At 49.3% G+C, this 24777-nt stretch overlaps 2 protein-coding genes across 2 annotated transcripts in view; one reads left to right on the top strand and one right to left on the bottom strand.

The window, feature by feature from the left end:
• The window catches only part of LOC149370725 (uncharacterized), a 100630-nt gene extending 88954 nt beyond the window's left edge, over positions 1 to 11676 (bottom strand). The window contains exons 1-2 of the mRNA XM_089562930.1: positions 11413 to 11676; positions 1735 to 1828 (exon numbers count right to left, since the gene is read on the bottom strand). Of these exons, the coding sequence (XP_089419056.1) occupies positions 1735 to 1828; positions 11413 to 11676 (358 nt within the window). The remainder of the gene's footprint in view (positions 1 to 1734; positions 1829 to 11412) is intronic.
• Positions 11677 to 17647: 5971 nt separating this feature from the next.
• LOC149370724 (uncharacterized) lies at positions 17648 to 24515 on the top strand. Its single transcript, XM_089578465.1, has 2 exons — positions 17648 to 17795; positions 23024 to 24515. Exons 1-2 carry the CDS (start codon positions 17648 to 17650, stop codon positions 24301 to 24303), a joined length of 1428 nt encoding a protein of 475 aa, XP_089434591.1. The 3' UTR covers positions 24304 to 24515.
• Positions 24516 to 24777: the final 262 nt, after the last annotated feature.

Raw genomic sequence — 24777 nt, 5'->3', positions numbered from 1 at the left:
TCTTCCCACTTAAAACCCCTTGATAATATAAAGCACCGCAAACCTTAGAATTTTGCCGCCGCCGCGCGACCTCCTCGCTTCCTCCTCGCCTCTGCGCTGCCGGGCCACGGGCATTGGCTGGGAGCCAGGTTTCGCTTCACGCCGATTGGTCTCCCTGGCGTTGCCCATGGAAACGCGGGTGGTTGGTGTTTTTGCTTAGTATTTTGTTTTCTGGGCGCGCCATTTTTCGTCCAGCCGGGTTTCGCTCCACGCCGATTGGTCTCCTTGCCGTTGCCCATGGAAACGCGCGCCGGTTGTGATTTTGCTTGTCATTTTGTTTTCCGTGCTCGTCATTTTTCGTCCTGCCTTTTTTCGCTTCACGCCGATTCCTGCCGTTGCCCACGGAAGCGCGCGCCGGTTGTGACTGTGCTTGCAATTTTATTATCCGTTCGCGGCATTCTTCGTCTTGTCTGGACGCAGCGGACGGAGCACGCTTGTTTTTCTGCAAAGCCCCTTGGCAACAGTTTCCTGTGCTGAGCGCTCGCAGTATGCCGGGTTGCTGTGCACTTAACTGCAGAAATAGACGTGAGGATGGATTCGCCGTATTCATGACCCCGCAAGGAAAGCAGGATGGCTTGCGGAGGAAGCAGTGGCTTGATAATATTGGAAGAAAAGACCGTTTATTTGATTACATTTGGTACATTTTGAGCCATTTCATTCATTAATTTTACTCAAAGCTTTGATGTCTCCAAATGAAGTAGTAATAATGTCAGTTAAATTGAGTGCACTTCTGCCGTTCTGGCCGCCTTTATTCTCTAATACATTTGCAAAATCGCAATTCACTAATTACCAGTTGCGCGCTTAAACGTCTCATTTCATGGCACTATAAAGCTTCAAATCGATGCAAAAATGTGTTTCGCCGAAGAACATGCTTTTCAGAGGGGCATAAACAAAAACCAAAATACCCACAAAGTAACTTCCAGCACTATCAATGCTTTTCTGGCATTTATGAAGATCTGGTAACTCAAGGCGGCCGCCCTCAAGACGCGCGCCAGCTTTCGATGCTGCGGATTGGCTACGGGCGACTGGACGAAAAAGCGTGCCGTGTGCAGCGCTGGGAGCCGGCGGGCGAGGAGAAACGAGTAGGAAAGCGCCGCGCGGAGGAGAGTGTCGCTACTTTCTTTTATCAAGGGGTCTTATTCCCACTAGAGGCACCAAAAAACAGTCTTTTCTGGTGATGGAATTGTATTTTAAATGGCAGGCAAGACATTGCCTCTGTAAGAAAGAAGGCCTGGCCATTCGCTTCGTCTGGAAAGCTTTATTGAAAGGGAAATATAGAGAGCCGGAAAAATAGCGACACTGGAAAAGACACAGAAAACAATGTCCTATCACAAATTAAACAAAAGTAAGAACCGATTTTTTTTTCTAATCTTTTGCTTACCCCTTAAAGTGTCGTCTCTGCTTCCAGGCAACGGCACAAGATCCAAATATGACAAGATCCTTGGTCGGTGTTGGCGAGCACATGAGGGCTTTCGTACAAATAATGCTGGGACAGTGCCAGAGGACGTGTCCTCTCAGACTGCGTGCAGCCGGTGTGCAGCAAAGCGGACCGAAGTGCGTGCGGTACTTCGTCTACGTCACTGCTCCTTTGTAGAACGTTGCAAAAAACCGAACATTCTTTTTCTTCTCGAGAAGCGAAGGCTAACGGCCGGCAGCCAAGACGTGGCTACGTACGGCACCGTAGACAAAACTCACCCGTCTTCTGCAAGTCTTCGGCCTTTCCTTGCCTGCTGGGATCGCAGTGTCGCGCAGTGGCTTGGGCTTTCTTGGCCAACTCTTTGTTCCACTCCTGTAAAGTGAGATCGGAAACAGACAGAGCAAAGTGAAGAAAGGTCATAGCCATGCCAAGTTATGACGCGAAAAGGTGTTAGTTTGGAACACAATGGCTTCAAATTTTGGTAGACAGTTTTTGAAACGAGCTCCTGAAAAGCTGTTGTTACCCGCATTGACTGTGCGCAATCGTGTCTGCAGATAAAAGTTTGTCTTTCAATTGAACAAAACAGCGCAAAAAGACAAGGACGTGACACGACAACACAGGGCTGTGTTGTCGCCTGTGTCGCCGTGTCACTTGCCTTTTGCGCTGTTTCCTCACGTGACTTCATGGGCCAACTAGACGGCCAGAAAGTCCTATTGGATTACATTTGCCTTTCAGCTGGTAATAGTTGTAATGTTAATACTTCGCAATTTTTTGCTTACTCCCGAGGTTATAGCACGAAACGAAGGCATGCTATAACAAAAACCCTTTATTCATTCTTTATTCAGGGATAACCCGCTTTGCCAAAGGGCATTTAAGCAGGGGGTTAGAACTTGGACAAAAACAAATCTTCATTAGTAGAGCACACTGGCTTGTAGGACAATCGAGTACAGTCTGTCCCAGTTCGTGCAAAAATGAATTAGTGTAAAGGTTCGTTCTTGTACAGTATTCGCAAATTTTAGACATGATCAGCTCTTTTAGATATTTACTGTGGTTCTTGAAAACAAGTGTCTTAGTTAATTCCGGTGATGTCATAAATTCGAAATAGTAACTTCGAGCGCAATTTTATTCGGCGTGAGGAGACTGTCTCCCATTCCAACTCACTTTTCATTTTAGTGCAGCTCTCGCTTGTACCGACCCAGAACAAACCTTACTGCTCTATTCTGTATTCTCTCGGTTTGTTCAATCAAGGTTTTCTGGTGAGAGTCCCAAACCCAACACGCATACTGCAGGATCGGTCGAACGTATGAAATATACCCGGTGTTTTTCAGCAGAAAAGGTGAGTGTCTCAGATTTCGCTGCATTAAATTTTGCACTCTGGCAGCCTTTCAAAACAACATTACTAAACATCATTACTAACAACATTACTAACATGGGCATTCCAAAAACAATCGGATGAAAAGGTCACAACATTATGCATACATAGGTGTCTTGTTAATTATTTCAGTGTTCAAAAAATAACAAGTGTCTATTTTTTTCTTTTTTCTTCGTGAAGGGCAAATGGGCACATACTTTTGCATTCAGTTGCATTTTCCGCTTCTCACACCATGAGGCAATATTACTAAGGTCAGTTTGTAAATCAATAGAATCCTCTTCATTCTTTTATCCTATCGCACACGACACAGTCAACAAACGTAAACGCGGGGACTTCCCGCCAGTAATACCATTAACATAAACTAAAAATAATAGCGGCCCTAAAACCGAGCCTTGAGGCACTACCAATGTCAATCCAACTCAAGAGGAAGTAGCGCCGTTTAGTATGACGCACTGTCGATGCTGGGACAAGTAATTTGTAATCCAGTTGCAAACTTAACCGTTTAATATTTGCCATATTAAGTCTGTGAAAGATCAATTGGTGACTAAAAATGTCGAAGTCTTTTTTAAAATAAGAAAAGAGTTTGCCCGTTTTGATCTGCCTCAGATATTAAGTCATGAAAAAACTTAACTGTGTTGTTCAGGATAGCCCCTTACAAAAACAATATTGCTTCTTCTTTGAACACGCGCAATCACTTTTTAAATATTCCCTACGGTATATTTAAATATTCCGCTTGTGTGCCTTCCCGCATAACACTTGCTCAAGACTAGGTGGCTGACCATGCGTTTCCGGCTGAAACAAAGCTAGAAGTATTATTTCTTTGTTTGATTGTTCTAAAGTAAGCTTCTTACATTCTCTCCATACCCTTAGCGCCTGTCGTTAGCCCTCGAAGTTTTTTTTTTTTTTATGGAGAAATCGGCCATCTTGCCTTTGCACATATTTATGTGGGAAAGCGCACCTGCGCAAGTTTGAATATGCGACTGGAATAACCTTAATAGCGATATTGTTACCAAGATTTCTTTACTGAAGTTTGAACATAAAATTATCGGCGATACAGCATGGCTAAGCGTGGAATATCGTGTAGTAGCACTAGTCAATATGGACAGTTAACTAGTCAATATGGACAGTTAATGTCCAAACGCCCAAAAGGCATTTGTCCAAAAGGTATATACAGTGAAGTTCTTCTCCCTAAATACCTTTATACGGAAAGCATTTACCATGAAGGCCATCAGCTTAAAGGCCTTTACCATAAATGCCTTTGACGTAGGTTATGCTTTATGGGAGTTTAACGCCCCAAAGTGACTCAGGCTATGACGGACGCCGTAGAAGGGCTCCGGTAATTTCGACCACCTGGTGTTCTTTAACGTGCACAGGCATCACACAGTACACGGGCCTCTATTATAGCGTCTCCATCGAAGTTTGAATAACACCATCTATCGGGCTAGTTGGTTGTGATCCATATGTATCAGCAGCGCGAACACAACACAGGAAGAAGGAGAAGCGCTCTTTACCTTCTTCTCGTTCTTCCTGTGTTGTGTTCGCGCTGCTGATACATATGCATCGAAGTTTGATCCAAAAGTCGTAACCCTTGAAGGCATTTACCCAGAAGGCCTTCATCAAGGTGTACCCTTCGCCCAAGTGAATGCTTATGTACACCTGGCAGGCTTACCACAACCCGATGAGCAGGTCGGCCGCCACCAGAAAGCAGGCTTCAGAGACGTACGTACGTACAGTCTTGGTCAAGTTTTAAGGCCAAAAGCTTTTCGCTTCAGCCGCATAACACAGCCGTTATGACACCATTAAAGACCGAATGACCTTGAGATGCTAGCAGAAGGTTTTTTCTTGCGGTAGATAAGCTTCCTGCGTGACGTTTGGTTTGGTTTGGTTTATGGGGTTTAACTTTCCAAAGCGACTAAGGCTATGAGAGACGCCGTAGTGGAGGGCTCCGGAAATTTTGACCACCTGGGGTTCTTTAACGTGCCCTGAATGATCCGCTACACGGAGCATTCTAGGAACATGCATTTCACTGCAGTTGAACGCTGCGGCCTTAAGACTTTTGACCAAGACTGTACGTACTGTCGGGGACGAAAGAATATAAGACACTCGAAAAGCCATTTTGAAACATAGGTGTCATTTTCTTCTACAGTCGCAAGATTTCACTAATACGAAATAAAGCTCGCAAATCCTATTGCCACCACTCCAAGCTCGGTGTAGCATTGCCCAATGGTATACTGTGCACCGTACAGTACACATCCGTCATTTACTAGTGGCCTATGGCTCCAAACAAGACTATTCCATGCATGCGCATTCCTATACGTCTTGTTTACCTCATGTCTTTGAAAACTATATAGGGATGGGCAGGCAGAGGCGATCATCCTATATACACAACAGAACGCGCCGTTCGAGTTCTTCAGACAAGTGTGTGGGCTAGTGTACGTACATATGCACTTATGCCCTTAGCTACAGAATTACAGAATATCCCCCCCGTGGTCGCACTCAATGCGCCGATGACATCACACACTGGACAACACACGGATCGGACGGTCAAATCGAGGACACGGTACAAACGGCAGCAGATAATATTACTAAACTCACATCAAGAATCGGACTAGCGTAGTCGCCAGAAAAATCAGAATTACTCGTCATATCCCCTAAGGGACGGGCATACTAAACCCCCATAAAAACCTGAATTCAGAGCAGACAGGTACCCCAGGTCCATACCATATGCATTCTAGGACTGTACCTTCAGCAGGATGGGAAAAACAGACACACAATTAAGCGACTGAAAAAGCTTATCGCAGCCACCACGCAACTCATAAAAAGGGTGAGTGGACGGATACTTGGGCTGAGAGAGGCGTACACGTATCGCTTAGTTCACGCCTACAGCCTCAGACGAATTCTTTATGCTACGCCATACCTGCAACTAACAACCAGTGAGGTCCAGCAAATAGACTGCTTAATTTGGCAAGCAACAAACGCCGCACTTAAATTACCAAAAAACATTATAAATGAGAAACTGCTCGAACCCGGAGTCCATAACACCCTACATGAACTACGCGAGGCCCACTAACTGCACAGTATACTAGACCGGCCGCTACAGCTACCGGACGACACATACTCCGTCAGCTAGGCCTCACTATCCCTGCAAGCACTACATCACTAAGAACACCCCCCCCCCCCCCCCCCGCAAATTCACACTTCAATATATGCCAGGCGACTACTAGGAACATGCGACCCGAACGTGACAAAGTCGCAGGAATGCGCCCGCGGCAGCGCTGCACAAATGGTACGTGGATGAGCCCGATGCTGTTTCCGCCTGCGATGTGCACCTGCGATAAGCATGGAGCCACTGCGGTTGTTGGCAAACCACACATAACACCCCTAACTTTCGAACTTCGTTCAGACGCCACCTCTGAGGAGGCCGAGGAGACCGCTATAGCCATTGCTCTGGCATACGAAGTCACCGGTTACATTATTAGTGACTCAAAAGCCGCCATTATAAATTTTACCTGGAGCAGGGTTCACCCCCCTGCACAATGCCTGCTGCACATGCCCACCCCAAACCTCCCTCAACACGATGAACTTATCTGGGTGCCTGCGCATTCGGGAAAGCCCGGCAACGAAGCTGCCGACTCCTTAGCCCGAGGGTCTAGAGACCAGGCACAGGCGAACCTGGTGAGGAATTTCTCGAAGGAGCATATGCACTCTTTTGCTGAGCCTACCGCAAACTCCCGCGCTGAGCGCCTAATCTACCCGCCTCCCCACCCACTCTTAACTACCAGAGAACAGTCAATTTGACGTCGCCTGCAGACGGGAACGCCGCCTACACCAGCTTATCTTTCTAAATTTATGCCCGCAACCCTATGTGCATTTTGTGCTCCCACCCCAAAGCCAACCTTACCCACGTCCTTTTATCATGCCTGGCATCTCCTCCCCCTGCCGGTCCGCTATCTCTCCTAACCTGGGAAGACTGGGAGTTTTCACTACAATCAGCGGGCCTGGCCAGGCAGAAGATCGCCGTCAGCCAGGCCGCTTACGTCATGGACCAGCACAACATGAACGTTTAGACCATGAGTGGGGTCTCGCGGAGACCCCACTAGTCCTGCGGGCCTCGAATTCTCTTGCTAAATAAAGTTTTTCCATCCAATCCATCCCGAAATTGAAAAATGCGCCTAATAGTGCTACCCCACTGAAATGCATGCGAATGTTATAAGTTAGAGTGCGTATATATGCTTGTATTTTTAATAAATATACAGCCGGTTAAGATGTTGTACTAGATCGCAGTATCTATAAATAAATAAATAAAAATACCTCCTGCTGTGTCCTTCACTTCGCGTGCACCGCCCGAGGGTGCCTCCTCCTGGTAGCCGCGGCCTTCTCGGCGTCGAGGACGCGCTGTGAAGCATGACCGTGACCTGACAGGAGTTTGAGCAGCCTGTCATCGTAAATAGATAGGCTTTCTTCTCAGGCGATGTGAGGCTCGGCCGTGAGCTCGGCCGTGTTCCCATGGAAGCGAACCTTCGACTACAGCAGCTGTTTTTCACTCCCACCTTCCCCCTTCCCTTCCCCCACGGCGTGGTTGAGTTGTCCATCGACAAGTGCGACAGTTACTAAGCCATTTCCATTAAAAATATATCAGGCTGGTGTTCAACACGACTGAACCTAGTTTACAAAGCGGAAGCTCGATTAAGCATGGTCAGGCACGGTTTGCAGCGGTTTAACTGTATTGCATATCAATGACAACTTGGTTGTTGCTTGATTGCACAGCAAAAGCACTGGCTCCAGCGGGCGGCTCCTACATGGCTATCTGCGAAAGTCAAGCAACGCTTCGTGCCTGATTATCTGGCTTGCTTGTTATATTAGAAGAACGGCGAGTCACGCGGTTCGGCTCAACTGCGTGGTGAGCGTTCAATCACGTTGTTAACGCAGTGGCGAAGGCGAGCGAACACCGCCATATCACTGGCTGCGCCGAGGCGTGCCGAGTGATATAGTGTGACATCGAGGCCACCCCCTCCCCCCCCTCCACCCTAGCGACTCTTGAACCTAATCCTGGTAATTCTTTGGAGCGACATGACCTTGAAGTTTTGCGCAGGTGGAGCATAGCTTGCGCTCCAAAAAAAATGCTGCATCAGGCCTCAAACCAACGTCCAGGAGAGGTGTCAGTTCATCTGCAGCAGGATAAAAGAAATTCTAGAGCTGAGCTTACCGGCTTAGCGCATTAATATGCGAAAGGTGGTTCGCAAACGCATGCTTCCGACGCTCTCGCTCTCCCGACAGATGTGGTGATGGGGGTGCAAAACATTTATTATGCTATGTACAAGAGAGGTATTGCTTGGACCGTGCCTGGAGGGCCCGGCCCTCACAATCACTAGGAGGGATCCCTAGTCCGGGACCCCTGTGGCCTCCGCGGCGGCCCGGGCTTTTGTCACCAGGGCTTGTTGGTCCTGGAGAGTTGAGCAGTCGAGCAGGGCAGCCTCCCAGTCCTCTCGGGTGGGGTGGGGGTGGGGTGGGAAAGCATGATTGCTCGACCAACGGCGCTGGCATTTCAGTCGAAGCATTTTCATCTTCCCCACCCGCTACGGCACCATCGGTCGTCGTCGCAGCACAGCCATCGTAAACAGGACCGCTAGCACAGTTATCTTGCACGTTCAGTATGGATATCACGACGTTTAGACTTTCCCGTCGGAGTTGAGGATATTCACTTCGACCGGCAAGGCGATGCGCACACTTCACGCGAACATCCGTCGTGGACTACTGCGCACCTCGTCATTGCGGAATTACAGTGCGTGGCTGCGTTTTTATTGCGAAAGCAATACTACGCTAGATTTTGAGCCCTCAGCGTGGTCCCGGCGGTAGTCACGTTTGACCTTGAGGCGGCCTTCAGTTTGATGACGCGTGGAGGCGCTCGCGTCTGTGACGTCATACCGAGGTGAAATCTGAGGAACCAAGTCGGTGCGTCGGCGCGGTCCCAGCCATAGCCACGGATCGCCGCAGATACCAGGCAGTAAGGGAGGGGACTCCGTTCATTTCGAGGAAAGGAAAGGCATCTTACCAACTCTGTGGTTTAGTGCACGCCTCAACAACACTTTAAGCTAATTCCGGCGTTCATTGATGCGTTCTCACATAGACAGCGTTGTAGACTGCGTTGGTTTGGAGGAAAGGAAAGGCGCCTTACCAACTGAGTAGTTTAGTGGACACCTCAATAGCACTTTACGCTAATTCCGGCGTTCTGTGCAGCACTCAGGCTTTCGCCTTTCACTACTTTAGTCGCTAAAGTTGCTCGTAATTTGCTCTCCCAACCTTCCGGGCTTAACCAAGATAAGCCTCTGCCAATTTTTTTAGGAAAGTGGACAATGGCTGTCTCATGTCTCCGTGGGCCCCGTAGCCACCGGTACCGCTCGCATGGTGAGGAGGACAGGGAGGAAAGGGAAGATGCATAACGGCTTCGGTAAAGGTGCTGTGCAGGCAGGAAGGAGGGTGTGAGAAAGAGAGAGAGGTGCAGCGGCTCGTCGAGGCTGCGGCAGAGCCCTTCACTGCGGCACCTGTTTTTCTATTCCTTGTTTCACTCCCTCCATCATCGATCGCTTGCTTGCGCACGTTGGGAGTGGTTCGGAGCAATGCAAGCATAAGTTGTTCTCTGTGTTTTCGCGTGGCAAATGTCGTTATAAGAAGTGACAAATTCAATTAATTCATGGTTGTGAAAGCTAACTTCCAAGTTAACATGAATGGACAGTAAGCACAAACGAGAAAAAAAATTACAAATTCGTGCAGGCAACGTCACGCACATATATCCGGGTCCTAAGGGAAGTCTTGAGGCCTTGAAAAATCGTCGCCTTACATATAGACTTCGGAGTAGTTGCTATAGCGCTCGCCTGCCTAGGAGCAAAAGCAAAATTCATAGTAAGCGACAGTAAGACTGCCGTTTAAAATTTTGGAAGAGACAGGATCTTGCTGGAAGAGGCCAAGACTCTTAGCCAGCAGCCGCTGGATAGGAAAATTCAGTTAATTTGGACACCCGCACAGACCGCCGTCTCTGGTAACGAGGAGGCTAAAGAGCTAGCCCGAGTTCTCTACTTCCGGGTATCCGTAGAGGCCCCCGAGCACTGGCAGAGAGGAGCGTCTGCAAAATTCCGGGGAAATTATTGTCCATTACAAATTGGGGCGTAGGCTGGTTCGCCCAGCAGACTAAAAATTGTATGATAAACCAGCTGTCGCGTAGAGGCGTCTACAAACTAATACACTTATGAATCCGGTATGGGCGTACCACGTGTACCCAGAGCTGAGGTCGCATGATAGATGCACACACTATGGGGCGAGAGAGACCATCGACCACATAATTTGGGAGTGCCCAGATTCTCCCGGGGCGTGTGAAAATAATGGGATTAGAGGAGCCTGCGAGACCCTGCTAAGAAGCCCGGACCCTGAGCTCCAGCGCACCACTATCCATCTTGTGGGAGAGGCTGCTACCATTCAAGGACTTGCAGATATCCTCTAACCGAGGACGCGCAACTCCCCGTCTCCCAGGCCTTCGTGCCGGGGCACGTGGAGCAACGCCTTTTCTGATCGCAATAAAAGTTGTTCAGCCTAGCAAAAGGTGAAAAGAGGCGGGGGGTGACGGGGTTCGAGGCTCTTCTGGGTTTTCCAATTTGGCGAGGCCTTCTTTACATTGGTGTGGTCTTTACAACGCGTTCCTTTTTTCATATCTCTGTTGTTGTTAGTGGATATATTTAGTAATCAAAATAAAAATTAAAAGAAAAGATGTTGCTAGCCGTGACATCTGCCATCCACCGATGTGGTTCAGCTGGAGAAAGCGGACAGGCTCGTGTCCTTTTTATTCTTCCTTCAATCAAAACACACAATCCCCCGCAGTGGGTACGCGCCATTATCTACAGGACAACAACAACAACAACACAAACCAAGCACGAACTTGATCGCGTTCCGATGTAGGCAAAATGAAAGCAGCCTGCATAGCGTAATGCGCTACAGCTGTCGTTGTATCAGTTAACTGGTTCATAACAAAGGTATTACAGCTATTGCTGTAAAATGTCCTCACCCCCGGGTTCGAGCCAGCAGTATTTTCGTTTCGATTTCCTGCGACGTTAAAAGCAGAGCAAGAGCCAGCCCACCGCCTTCCACCAGAGCCTTCTGCATATTGCTGCCTGCTCTTCATCGATTGGTTTGGTTAGGTTTATGTGGTTTAACGCCCCAAAAACGGTCTCAGCTTATGAAGGACTCCGTAGCGAAGGCCTCCGGATAATTTTGACCGCATGTGGTTGTCTACGCGCATTGGTATCGCACAGTACACAGGCCTCCCAAATTGTGGCACCGGCGAATTGTGACCGTCGCGGCAGCGATCGAAGGCGCGTTTGTCGGGCCTGCAGCCGAGCACCATAAGCATGGATCCACCACGGTGGCATTGCTCCTTATCGATGCTTTAGAGTATTCGCTCCGATTTACTTTCTGCGTATAACACCGCCACAAAAGAGTACGGAAGCTAGAAAGCCACGGAATCCGCATACGTCCAACTTGGTAAACCATAACGTTTTGGACTCAAGGCGCGCATAAGGGGCGCTCGTTAACGTACCAGCATATTCATGTCGGCCGCCTTTGGAAATTTCTCCACCTTGCCGCCGGTGATGCTCGACCGGAATTCGTTGTGCTTCTTGACGAGCGCTTCCTCTTCCTCTGGCTTGAACCCTTCTTCGAGGATCTTGCAGTCCGGGGCGCTAGTCTGGGGTGCCAGTATGGCCAGGAGGTCTTTCAACGAGGGGAGGTGGACAGCCGCCGCTGGTTTCACGTTATCGGCCACCGTAACCAAGGCCAGGAGTAGCGGCCAGGTCGCATCCATGACCGCCATAGCTCTTGCTTCTTCTTCACGAGCCTCTCGCGCCGTGCACGCGCCGCACGATTCGCATTGTTTCCTTCTTCGTTTCCTGAGCATTGGAGGAAGAGAAGGAAATAACTTTCATTATCTAACAGGAATGGCATTCCGTTACCCCCCTCGGCACTGTCGGGGATCTGTCGGACAGCCTCAGAAGGTGTGATCTACGATGGCTTTTCGGCCGCGTTTGCTGCATTTCGGTTTAAATTTATCCGGGTACACACGGCCTAAGGCAGCGGCGTTAGGAAGAGTTTTAGTTTAGAGGTGTCGCCACAACATACTTAATGTTCTTTGATCAGGTTTTTATGCTAATGTAAGGCCAGACCAGTGAGCAATCGCATTGCTCAGTTCCGACTCGTACACACAGATCTGGGCTGTGACAAGAGCCCTAGAAGTCGCCGAGCGCCACGGGCTCATGGTCACTTGATGGGCCTGTGTCCCCACACCATCTGCTACTTTTGTCGATGAAAAGATTACCCTCCTCCTCCTATGCGAAGGTGGGAAGGTTAGCCCTTCTAGCCTCTAATCTTGCGTGATCTCGCGGTAGGTATTAAGGCAGGTTCTTGTCGTGCCGACGCCCGAGTTCGCATCCACAGCTTGGCCCATAGTCCCTCAAGTTTTGTCATGGGCTCTCTCGTTCCTCGAGTTTGACGAGTGAGCCGTTAGCCAGACTAATTCCGTGTCTTCCCTGTCTTTCGGGTGAATCTTGAGGATTCCGAAAAAGATGGGAGATATTTTCCCCTTGGCAAAATTACGAATGGCCGTTCTTGAATGGCTGACAATCACTTCCCGCTCGTGGATTTGTCAACGACAAGGCGATTGCCACTTCTTCGGCTCTTTCGGAAGAGTTTGCGCGCACATACAATCGCGTTTGGTACGAGTTGGCCTTCTTCGGTTATTGCGGCCTTCGCGTTCGCTTTCTCTTTTGTTGGTTAAGCGGCCGCGTCTACGTAGACTATATACGTCCGGTCTACCCTCATGCTTCTCGACTAGGCCCTGCTCTCTGGCCTTGCGTCTTCCTTCACGGTGGACGGGGAGCATGTTTTGTAGCGATTGCTACACTAAGCTGGCAGAAGCTCATTTCGGGGTACCTGCCAAAGGCCACTACTGCGCATGCGCCGTTACTATGGCAACCAGTACATAGCAACCATGGCGCCGCCGCCACTGCGCTGCACTGCGCATGCGCAAAGTCGCGTCGCGCAGCTGGGATATAAGCCGGAAGCGATGCTCTTTCTCTTCAGACGCGCAGTATGGAAGAAGAGCGGACATGCTCGTCACGGCAGCAGTGCAGGCTGCGTGAAATTGAGTCTTCCGAACCAGAAGTCGCTGCATGGTACAAGGCCGGCCGCCAGCGTGAAAACGAGGCGAGAAAGGCTAAGCGAGCGGCCGTGACGCCCGCAGAACGAGAGGAACGTCTCGCGAAGAGACGCCGCCATGCTGCTGTACGACAACGGCGGCGTGCCGCTACCGAAAGGTCAGTAGACGAAACTGCTTTCCCTACATATATGCTGGCCTAGCTTAGCTCAGGCAATGCCACTTTTGTTTTTCAGCAACGGTTTTGCCGTGATTATCTTTCTCACGTTGGACAGGATTTCGCGGATGTAAGCGTTGAGCAGTTGCGAGTTTATTTTGAGCCTTTCCAGGATCGCGCAACCCGAATTGGCGCGAGTGAGCCTGAGCTCATGCATTCTCCGATGGGCCTCAGTGAACTCCTCAAGCGTATGGTGCAGGTAAGAATTCATTAGGGTAGCGGATCGGGCTAGTTGGTGCAGATTTGACATTTTTCGAAGCGCTAAAACAAGGACACAGAGGGAACAGACAGGGACGAGCGCTACTTCCAACTCAATTAGCGTTCGTCCCTGTCTGTTCCCTCTGCGTCCTTGTTGTTTTAGCGCTTCGAAAAATGTCAAAATAATTCATTATTTGGGTAATTTTTCGTTTCAGGACTTTTTAATGCGTTAGCCCAACTAAGAGTATTTCTCTATTTCGGGAATGCTTACGCTCGTGCCTCCCTGAAGCCTGGTTTGTGGCAGGTGGCCTACCTGCCCTCCGGGTTGTGCGCAACCTGCCAGGTTGAAAGCCTGCCAGGTGCACACACCTGCCAGGTATTTATCTAGATGTACACCCAGGTAAATGGAGATAATGGAGAATACCTGAGTAATTTGCGATTCGCTGATGACATTGCCTTGCTAAGCCACTCAGGACAAGAACTGCAAAGCATGATCAATGAGTTAGACAGGCAGAGCAGGACGGTGGGTCTAAAAAATAACATGCAGAAAACCAAAGTAATGTTCAACAGCCTGGCAAGGAAACGGAAGTTCGTAATTGGTAGCGAGGTGCTGGAAGTAGTAAGAGAATATGTCTACTTAGGGCAGGTAGTGACCGCCGATTCGGATCATGAGAGGGAAATAACTAGAAGAGTGAGAATGGGGTGGAGCGCATTGAGCAGGCTCTCTCAGATCATGAATGGTAGTTTACCAATATCCCTCAAGAGAAAAGTATACAACAGCTGTGTCTTACAGGTACTCACCTATGGGGCAGAAACGTGGGGGCTAACAAAGAGGGTTCAGCTTAAGCTGAGTACGCAGCGAGCTATGGAAAGGAAAATGATAGGTGTAACGTTAAGAGATCGGAAGAGGGCGGAGTGGGTGAGGGAACAAACGCGGGTTAATGGCATCCTAGTCGAAATCAAGAGGAAGAAATGGGCTTGGGCAGGGCATGTAATGCGAAGGCAATAAAACCGGTGCTCCTTAAAGGTGCACTGAAGAGGATTCTGAACATGTCTTTTTGCCGCGGGAACTCGATCCACACGTTCCTAGCATTCTTAGAAACAGTGACTTTTATGCCCTGTGTGGCCAATTTCCCCAATTAAAACGAATTAACGTCCGGCTCCCACCTTTTTTTTTTTAATTCTGCCTCGTACGGTGGGCGGAGTTGACCAACGCGTGGAGCGCCTTTCACCCAGTCCCGTGGAGGCTTTGCTTTCGCTTTATTTTGTTTTTTAGGTTTCCATGAATAAATAGTTTCATTCGCAGATAATATAGCCGCAAAATAAGCCCGAATAAATAAAAATACGCGCAGACTATTTGCTACTACGGACTACTACGTATTACTCCGCCGATGGCAGAGCGGCAAGCCGCCACGGGACTGGGTGAAAGGCGCTCCACGCGTTGGTCGACTCCACCCACCGTACGAGGCAGAATTCAAAAAAAAAAAAGGCGGGAGCCGGACGTTAATTCGATTTAATTGGGGAAATCGGCCACACAGGGCAGTAAACCGCAGTTTCTAAGAAAGGTCGGAACGTGTAGATCGAGTTCCCGCGGCAAAAAGACAAGTTCAGATTCCTCTTCAGTGCACCTTTAAGGGTAACGAAGTGGATTCCAAGAGAAGCCAGGCTTAGCAGGGGGCAGCAGGAAGTTAGGTGGGCGGATGAGATTAAGAAGTTTGCGGGGATACAGTGGCCGCAACTGGCAGACGACAGGGTTAATTGGAGAGACATGGGAGAAACCTTTGCCCTGCAGTGGGTGTAGTCAGGCTGATGATGATGATGATGATGACGCCTTTAGGTGTTTACCCAGAGGCCTCTATTGTGAAGGTTTGATGGTAAAGACCTCTAAGGTGAACGCCTTCATGGTAAATTCCTTCGGGGTAAAGGCTTTGAGGCCTAAGGCCTTTATTGTAAAGGCTTTTAGGTCTAAGGACTTTAAGAAGTAACAACCACAAGTGCCGACCCTAACTAATGCTGCCACACGATATTCTGCTTTTAGGCGTGCTAAACCGTCGGCTATTTTTTTCTCCTGTTGGACGCTTCCCCAGGTGACCAACGTCAGGCACGTGCGCCTGTTGCAATGCTTTGAAAGTTCTGGTAAAGTGAACTAGAACATTCTAGTTCACTTCGGCTCAGGTTTCCATGAAGTCTGTAGGCCATAGGCTTAACAGGCCATAGGCTTGGCTGCTGACCCTAAAGACGCGGGTTTGATCCCGGCCGCGGCGGTCATCCTGACCGTCAGTACTGGCTGGTGGGGAGGGCCAGCGCAGCAATAACCAGTGGACTACCGGTCTAGGCGGCCCACCTACATGCTCCAAGAATATTCAGCAAATAAAGATGTTTTCAATCAATCAATTATTCAATAGAAATTTGATGGAGGCAAAATTCCAGAGGCCTGTGTACTGTGCAATGTCAGTCCACGTTAACGAACCCTGGGTGGCGAAAATTTCCGGAGCCCTCCACTACAGGGTCCGCATAGCCTTAGTCGCTTTGGGACGTTGAACCCTATAAACCAACTAATTCTTAGCCATTAGCCATCGGCAGGCGGCAGGCGGCAGCTCAGCGATAGCTTCCGCTCAGTTGAAGGGGCTACGCAATATTTCGCCAACAGTTCGATATTATGCTGGATCCTTCCCTCAAGCAGTGGGAGGCCGTGTTGGCCAGCTGAGACCCGGTCGTCCAGACCAGGGCCGTGGAGTGGGCCACCCAGGTCGCCGTCAGCTATGGGTTGATGGCCATCTAACACAGAATCGTCCACACATGCTCTCTGACGAAAATAAAGTTTTTCCATCCATCCATCGCAATAGTTGTGTGTGTGTATGTGTGTGTGTGTGTGTGCATGCGCGTGCGTGTACTTGTGTGTGTGTGTGCGTGCGTGCATGCGCGTGCGTGTACTTGTGTGTGTGTGCGCGCGCGTGCAGGTTAGTGGCTAATTAGGGAAAAAAACGTGGTTTCCACGACGGTGCTGGTTGGGAGCGCTAGTTAAACTGTGCTTGCAGCTCGTTGCAGAAGCAGACCACGCGCACAGGTTGTAAAGCAGCTTTATTTAAAGCCTAGTACATAGCATGATTCATACAACCTCATTTGTGACGTACGTATGACGCCTTAGTTCGAGCTCCCGACGCGCGACCATGCGGTTGTGATGGATGCGCGCTGCTCGTGCCGTGTTTTTCCGTGCGGTCGCCTTTCAGACGGTGATGCCTCAAGTGCTTTGGCACATCCTACTCTGTTTAACTACGTTGAAATTCTAACATTTACGACATGAAAATCACCATGATAAGCCAGCATTGGAATGCCAACAGTAAAGTAGCAAGAAAAGCCACTGTTCATGCAATTCTGCTTTCGCACGTGTATAGAGTTTACGCAAAAATTCTCAGTAATTTTTTTTCAACTACTGAGACATAAATTTAAAACATAGTTTGGTCTGACATTCTAAGAGTTTACAGAGCGTTTCAATCAGCCATAAAATTGATAAACAAATCCCGCGTGGACACAGTTCTGAGTAAGCCTGTTGCGAGGTGCTGATGCGCTTTCTTTCGGCAACATGGCGTCGCCTCAGTCGGTTTTATCGCCTGTGTGCCGTACGCGTGGTTTCCACAAGCTGACGAAGAAGTTATAGCTTTAAACGTTGTTGAAGCGCTTCGCGTCGAGTGCGCGGGCATTCAAAGTTTGAACTCGGTCATCAAAAGGACAGCCGAACTCACCGAGGTGAGCGAGCGAACGCTGTACCAACGGAGAACACAGATGGAGAAGGCGAGCTAGTGTTGTCACCTAAGAAGTGTCGTGAACGGACGAAGAAGCTGCACTATTATGACCTGAGCGTGTTGCGAAGGGTGGTGCGCCACTTCTTCCAGTAGAGGGGAAATACCAACTATCGCCTAAGTAGGGCAGCGTTTCGAAGAGGACGACTCGCTACCGACCAGCCGCCGCGGTGGCTCAGTGGCTATGGTGCTCGGCTGCTGTCCCGAAAGACGCGGGTTCGATCCCGGTCACGGCGGTTGAATTTCTTTGGAGTAGAAATTCGAGGCCCGTGTACTGTGCGATGTCAGTGCACGTTAAAGAACCCCAGGTGGTCGAAATTTCCGGAGCCCTCCACTACGGCGTCTCTCATAGCCTTAGTCGCTTTGGGACGTTAAACCACATAAACCAACCAACCAATCACTACCGACCATGTCGACAGCGACGATGCAAGAGATGTTGAAGGAGCTTGGCTTCCACTACAAGAAACGCCCTCGGAATGCCCTGCTGATCGAAGAGGCACAAATTGTGCAATGCCGCCGCCAGTACATGCGCGAGGTAACTGAGCTGCGACTCCGGGGTAGGCCAATTTCTTTCACCGGCGAAATATGGGTCGACGCCGGGCACACGCGTATAGGCGGACGTTAATTGGCGGGACCATCCAATCTGCGCAAGATGCGCATCAATCTGGACGATCGACCGGTCTTCGAATCCCCAGCTGCAAAGAGTGCAGACTTATTGTCGCGTATCGCGGCAGCGATCGTATGCGCAGCGGAAGTCTTCGGAGCTAAGAAAACCTCGGGCGACTACCACTAGGAAATGAACGAGGACCACTACGAAAAGTGGTTTACCCAGAAACTCCTCCCACAACTACCACCAGCCATGGTTATTGTCATGGATAACGTGTCATATCACGCTGTGAAGCAGGATAAAGTTTCGGGCATGGGTAGCCTCAGAAAGGACATAAATGCTCGGCTGTAAGGTAAAGGTGCAGCATGGAGCAGCGGCATGGTTGAGGCGGAGCTCATGAAGCTTGTCGACAGCGTAAACACAGGCGGGGATCGATACCTTGTGGACGGCATCGCTAAAGGTAATGGTCACCTCCACTTACCATTCCCAACTTAACCCTATAGAGCCCGGTTGGAGCGACGTCAAGGGTTTCGTGGCGAGCGGAAATAAGACGTTTAATCTCCAAGACCTGGAGCCTCTAGTTTGGCAAGGCGTCATGGAAGCGACTGCTGGCAGGTTGAAGAACTATAAGGAGCACGTTCTCAAGCAGGGAGATGTGTTGAGAAAACTGGACCACATCATCGACGATATTGTTGACCGGGGCTCTGCTGTTGTACTCAACCTTTAGAACGCAACAACCAGAAGTGCTGATCCGAGTTGTGATGAGGACCATGAAAGGCGAGCCCCTCTAACAGGCTAACGTCATTCATTACATGTGTGCTTAGAAGTCGGGATGATTCATTGCTGTCGCAGTGAGAGAAGCGAAACTGAGAAGGAGAACGTCTCCCATGAGTTATGGCTGATGCCGTAGTGCAGGGCTCCGGTTTAACTTTGACTGCTTCAGCGTTGAAGGAAGGAAGGGAAAACTTTATTTACAGTAATGGTTTTTCCTGCGGTTTGGGGGCATCTTCAGAGACGTCTTCGTTCTACCCCCAGGAGCCTTCTCTGTCGAAGTCGTCCGCCTCTAATCAGTGGTCGGTTGCCCTCAGTCCAGGGCTCCGCTGGCCACTGCCGCCCGTTGAGCTCGCTGTGCCAGACCTTGTTGGTCTTCGCAGCGGTCGCTGGACAGCAGAGTCTCCCACTGCTCCGCACTCGGGTTTTGTATTTTGGGGACCACGTCTATGTTTTGACAGGCCCATGTGATGTGGTATAGTGTAGGTTTTTCGTCGCACCAGGGACATTTGTTCGTGTATATCGTAGGGTGCATTTTGTTTAGTATATGTAGGTTTGGGAAAGAGCCTGTTTGTAATTGTCTCCAAGTGACAGCTTCCTCTCTGCTGAGAGATTTGTGCAGTGGGAGATATCGCATTCTTCTGCCTCTATAGTTTTGTAGTATGGCCGAGTATTCCCTGGGTGCTGGCGCGAGTTCCGCGGTCTCGTCGGAAGCTCGGAAAGTAATGTATCCTCGAGCTATCCTGTCGGCCTCTCGGTTCCCTGTCACCCCCGTGTGCCCCCGTACCCACACGATTTTGTGTCGGATCTTGTCGTTTTGTTCTTCCCGGTTTTTAATTCTGTCGCTCGCTGCGAGGAGTATACGGAGCGCGTGACGACCTATCCTGCCATTCATGTAATTTCGGCAGGCTGTTTGAGAGTCCGTGAGTATTGTTAATGACCGCCCGGTTCTATAGCCCTCCGCCACCGCTAGAGCAACGGCTACTTCCTCGGACTCTGCAGCTGTGCAGCCTCGGAGAGACGCGCTGGTCATTTCGCGTAAAGACGAATCGACCACCGCCGCTACAGCGATTTTGGTATCTCCTCCTCTCCAAGACGCGTCTGTATACACGGTCGTGGCTTGAGGAGCGTATGTTTCCTCGATGAATTCGGCCCTCGCTTCTCTTCTGCCTCGATGGAGAATCACACAGCACGCGGGCTTGTTTTGCATTTCGCTGCCACCGACGTGCGGCTGCCCCGGCTTGTATTCGACGCGGTGGCCTTGGGCAGTGCCCACACTTGCGTAAATATTTGTATATAACGTGGCAGAAACACTGAAACTAAAAAAAAATAGCAGCGCTAAAGCATGCAACCACAGAAGAAGAAAGAACAAGACACAAGCGCTTGTGTCTTTTTCTTTCTTCTTCTGTGGTTGCATGCTTTAGCGCTGCTATTTTTCTTAGATTCAAAAAGCACCAACTAGCCCGAAAAGAAGTTTTGATAGGAACACTGAAAACAGCTTGGATGCGACAACAAAAGTACTGATACGAACTGGCGGTGACAAAAAGGAAACAAAAAGTTTGGAGAGCTTCTCTGGAAAGTTATGCAAATGTATGCGCTAAAAGTTACACAAAAAGACACAAACACACACGACACAAGCGCTTGTGTCGTGTTTGTGTGTGTCTTTTTGTGTCACTTTTAGCGCATACGTTTGCATAATGATCAACCAACTGGCCCTGGTTCTGGCTTTGCTTCTCTGGAATGGGCTTTCACCCATCCAAAAACAAAAACAAAGAAGATAAAAAAATTGGTTGTGGCTGAGCTAAGGTTAAGCCTGGATATCTCGAAGCGAAAAGCTGTGGCCAGGCGGAGGAGCAGCCGCGCGTGTGGTGAATAGGGTGCTGTCTTAGAAGGTTGCTTCAGAGACATGTACTGTGGCGTGCATTCCTCTCGGGTGTACACCAAGATTTGAGAGACAGGCATTTGTTTTCCTTAAAAGCAATTTTCATTTCATTTCATTTTCCTTAAGGCCCTTACGGCGCGGTTCGGGTATCCACAGAGATATGAGAAATGCAGGAGTCGTTTCCTTTCCTTAAAACGAACTTCCTTTTTATTTTCCTTTCCTTACTGCGCGGTTCGGGTGTCCACCGAGATATGAGAGATTCATCACGCTCTGCTTGTCTTATATTTTTTTATTTGTGTAGCGTGTGTCGTCCTTCCTTTCGAGTGTACGCCAAGATATGAGAGACAGGCATTTCCTTTCCTTTCAACCAATTTTCATCTCATTCCAATTTTTTTGACAACGGGGCCCACGCTAGCCTCGGTGTTGACTAGCCTAGTGAAGGTTTTCGCTTCAAAACACCAAGCGCCACCTGCTACAGGAACAAAAGCTAAATATATAGCAAACCTTGTTTCAACGGGGCCCAAAGACTCGTCGGAACACAACTAAGTAGTGCGCACCAGCCTGATGTGCTCAAGGTGCCCCTACTTTCCACAGTGCTGCAAACAGCTTCTGCATCGGAGTACAGTATATTATTTCTACTGCGGGCCAGTCTTTATGTTGCACTCGTCTGCTTCATTTCTTCTTTTGAGGTGCCATTGCCTCGTTTGCTTCGAGGCGGCCACAATAAATAGGCCCGAAATCCCATACGAAAAGGCTTGCATTGTGCGATGATCCGCGGGAAGTTTTAGCAGAAGTTATTGCTCCGGCCGATGGCGCTCACCGTCACGGGAGTGCTCATCGTGCCAAGCAACCATTAGGCGCTGTAACGACGCCTTTCATTAGTGGTGTCATAAACAAGCGAGACGAGGAAAGTCAGAAAAGACCGCCGGTGCGACTAATTTTCATTTAGTGCTTCCTTCCTGCGCACTATATCCTCCTGAGAGGCATCGTGCGACATATATCAAGCAAGTGGTTTTTATTATTTTCATGCAAACTAAGGAGAATCGCGACCCTAAACGCACAAAAAGATAGCTGGTATAGCAATATTTAACACTTTAAATTTCTCCAAAACTGCTGGTTTCGTGCCGGCGTTGTCGCAAAGCAATAATCATTTTTGGCAGCGGAAATGAGGTGCCATCCAGATTGGGAGCTGCCTTTCCAATTGGTTCAGCGTTCAGATGGAACCATCATCTAAAATGTCAAATTCCTTGAGTGCTGGAAGCTTTTCGCATGGTACAAAAACTGAAAAATAGAAAAACTAATATATCGACACTTGCTATTTCCCTCCAAACTTCTGTGAACGCGAGCGCTGTTTAAACCACACCAAGAAGACAGCAAAATATATATATATATATATATGGAGAAGCCGGTCGATACACTCTGCCCAAAAATGTGAAGAGAAAAGCAGGACAATGGACAGGAGGCGAAGTTTGTGTTGGGGGGGGGGGGGGGATAGCGGTGTTCGACTTCTAATCCTACAAAGAAAACAAAAATCGGAGAGGTTCCTTTGTTAGATTAGTCACGCCTGTCCTGTCTACAGCGGTATTTACTTGGCTCTGACAGACCGGTTTTTCATGCGTCGACGTCATGTGTACAGCTCGCATCGCTACGGGGTCGTAGTGAAGTCGCATCTAAGTGGCAGCAGGGAGCAAAATGCAAGTAACTTCGTCCCGTCGAATTTGAGAAACCACCGCTGAAGCCATAACTACGCCCCCGCCCTATACGAATGTTGTAAACAATGTGTTTGTAACTTTCCACAACGTTACAACAGTTGTCGATGGGTGTGGCCAGCACGTTGGAAGAGGGCGCGCCGAAAGGAAACAGGCTTGGTTGGCAAAAGTAGCCTTTCCTGTCCGGTCTGCCTTTTGTCCTATGACCTGTATTTTCCGCCTATATATATATGTATATATATATATAAGAAGGCGGTGAAGATCGGATGGACCCGGTAGAACATAAACGTAATTCGGTTGACACACGGTAGAAAAACATCAACTTTATTCTTTCTAACGTTTCGACCAGGGTCTGGCCATCGTCAGACCCTTCGTCAGACACACACTCTGACGAAGGCCAGACCCTGGTCGAAACGTTAGATTAAAGTTATTGTTTTTCTACCATGTGTCAACCGAATTCCGTGTATGTGTGTGTAAATATATATATATATATATATATATTGTAGTGAATTACAATGAACGGGCATGAACTATTATGAATGCGCCTCAGGTTGCCTCGATGGCAGACGAAGAAGTTGACGACGAAGTGTGCCGGCGCGCGGCTCCTGAAGAAGAAGAAGAAGAAGACGGAGGTTCAGCTCCCACTGTTGGGTTGCGGCTAAGTACCAGGCGGTGCTGAGTTATTCCTCGAATTTCTGCTTGATTTCTTGTGTTTTCTTCCTATTTTCCAGGGTGACTGAACGCGGGAACGTGGACTGATGTCCACAAACTCTCCCGGCCAGGGGAACTCCCCCTGGTCAGCTTGTCTTGCCCCAGATGAGCTGCCTCTTGATTGTTTTCTCCGTGGCGGAGTAAGCAGCATACCGGTTGCTCTCGTCCCCGCGGATGAGGGCTCCATCAAGCTGAATAACCCCGAGGCTGTTCAGGCTGCGCTTAAATCTACCACCCCCCATTGCATGAAGATTACTGACGTTCGGCAGTTCGGCCGTGCAGGGATCGTATGCAGATCGCCAGACCAGGCATGCATAGCCGACCTGCTGAAGTGTTCGTCGTTTGCCAATCACCCGGTGAGCGCGTTCATACCTCCTCATCTGGCGTGTTCGAAAGGGCTAGTCCGTGGCGTAGACCCACGGCTAAGCGCGTCCGAGACATTAGAAAAGCTCACTTCGGCTGGCGTGATCGCCATTCACCGATGCAGTCGTGTGGTGGATGGAACAAAAATACCGACGGAGACTGTTATTGCTACATTTGCGGGGCTGTCCTGTCCATCTGAAGTTAAGGTGTGGCCTTTGATTTTCCGTGTGGATCAATTTACATCTCGGCCCCTTCAGTGCCGTAATTGCTGGAGGTTTGGCCATAGCGCCAAGGCCTGTAAATCGAGTTTTCGCTGCTGCGGGTGCGGAGAGAGCCACGACCCCGCTGGGTGTTCTACTCAACAAGAGAAATGCTGTTTGTGTGGCGGTGGACACTCAGCAAGCCATTCCGAATGCCCAGCGCGGGCTGAGGAAGTGCAAGTACTAGAGTTGATTGACAAGCGCAGGTGCTCAAGACGTGAGGCAGTTGCAGTCATCAAAGATAGGACATCTGGCTATGCAAGTGTGGCAGCGCGGCATGCAACCGTTGTGGATTCCTCCTTGTCGCAAGCGATTGCGGCGGCGGTGGAGAAAGCAATGGCAAGTGCCATGGATCGCATAGTTGAAAATCTGTCCGCGTGCATTTCGCAGGTCATGGCATCCCAAATGTCCACTTTATTGCAAGCTTCTATTGCCCCCCTTTGTGGCACAATCACTTCTCCATTGGTTGCACCTCCCCAACCTTCTGTGCCCGTGACTTCCAATCCACTGAGTCAGACTCAATCACAGCCTTCGTCTATCCCTACAACCAGTTATTCACATCACAGTGAGACAGAACTCTCATCTGAAGAGTGCGTTGATATGGAGACTGAGATGCGTGCTCAAAAGCGCAGTGCGTCTCCGATAGGTGGTGCTGGTCCGTCTTGCTCTCAGTCGAAGAATAAAAAGAATCACCCTAGATCTACTCCCAAAGGCAGCATTTTGGATCAGGCGGTCTCCGCTGCGGCCCTTTCGGCGACATAGGGTCGTTGAAGGTGTTGCAGTGGAACTGCCGGTCTATTCTTTCTGCTTCAACAGATTTAGTTTGTTTAATCAGTAAATTAAGTCCAGATTTAATTGCTCTTCAGGAAACGTGGCTCTCTAAAGATTCTAGGTACAATTTACAAAATTATCGTTCTTTCAGGCTTGACCGGCCCTCAAGAGGTGGTGGGTTGCTATTGTTCGTATCCACAAAATTTTGCCACAGGGCGACTGTGTCATTTCAATATATGGACAGGCAGTGCGAAATTCAGGCACTTGATCTCAATATTCCTGGATATCAGCCACTCACTCTGGCTAATGTATATTTTCCAACAGGTGTGCATGACGTTCGGCCTCTTGACTCGTTTTTATCTAGTTGCAGGAAACAGGTTTTAATTGTTGGAGACTTCAACTCGCATCATGTTTCGTGGGGGTTTCGTACAGATCGCTGCGGTACGCTCTTATGGGACTGGGCTT

The sequence above is a fragment of the Amblyomma mixtum genome, chromosome 1 (assembly GCF_055824585.1).
Source record: "Amblyomma mixtum isolate Tamu chromosome 1, ASM5582458v1, whole genome shotgun sequence".
NCBI classification, from domain to species: domain Eukaryota; kingdom Metazoa; phylum Arthropoda; class Arachnida; order Ixodida; family Ixodidae; genus Amblyomma; species Amblyomma mixtum.
This window is presented reverse-complemented; position numbering and strand designations above follow the sequence as displayed.

Excerpts from the sequence above, each read along its gene's own strand:
- LOC149370724 (XM_089578465.1), top strand. The coding sequence starts at position 17,648 with ATGTCGACAGCGACGATGCAAGAGATGTTGAAGGAGCTTGGCTTCCAC. Across the intron at positions 17,796-23,023 it reads AACTGAGCTGCGACTCCGGG|ATGAGCTGCCTCTTGATTGT; the intron begins GTAGGCCAATTT and ends GTCTTGCCCCAG.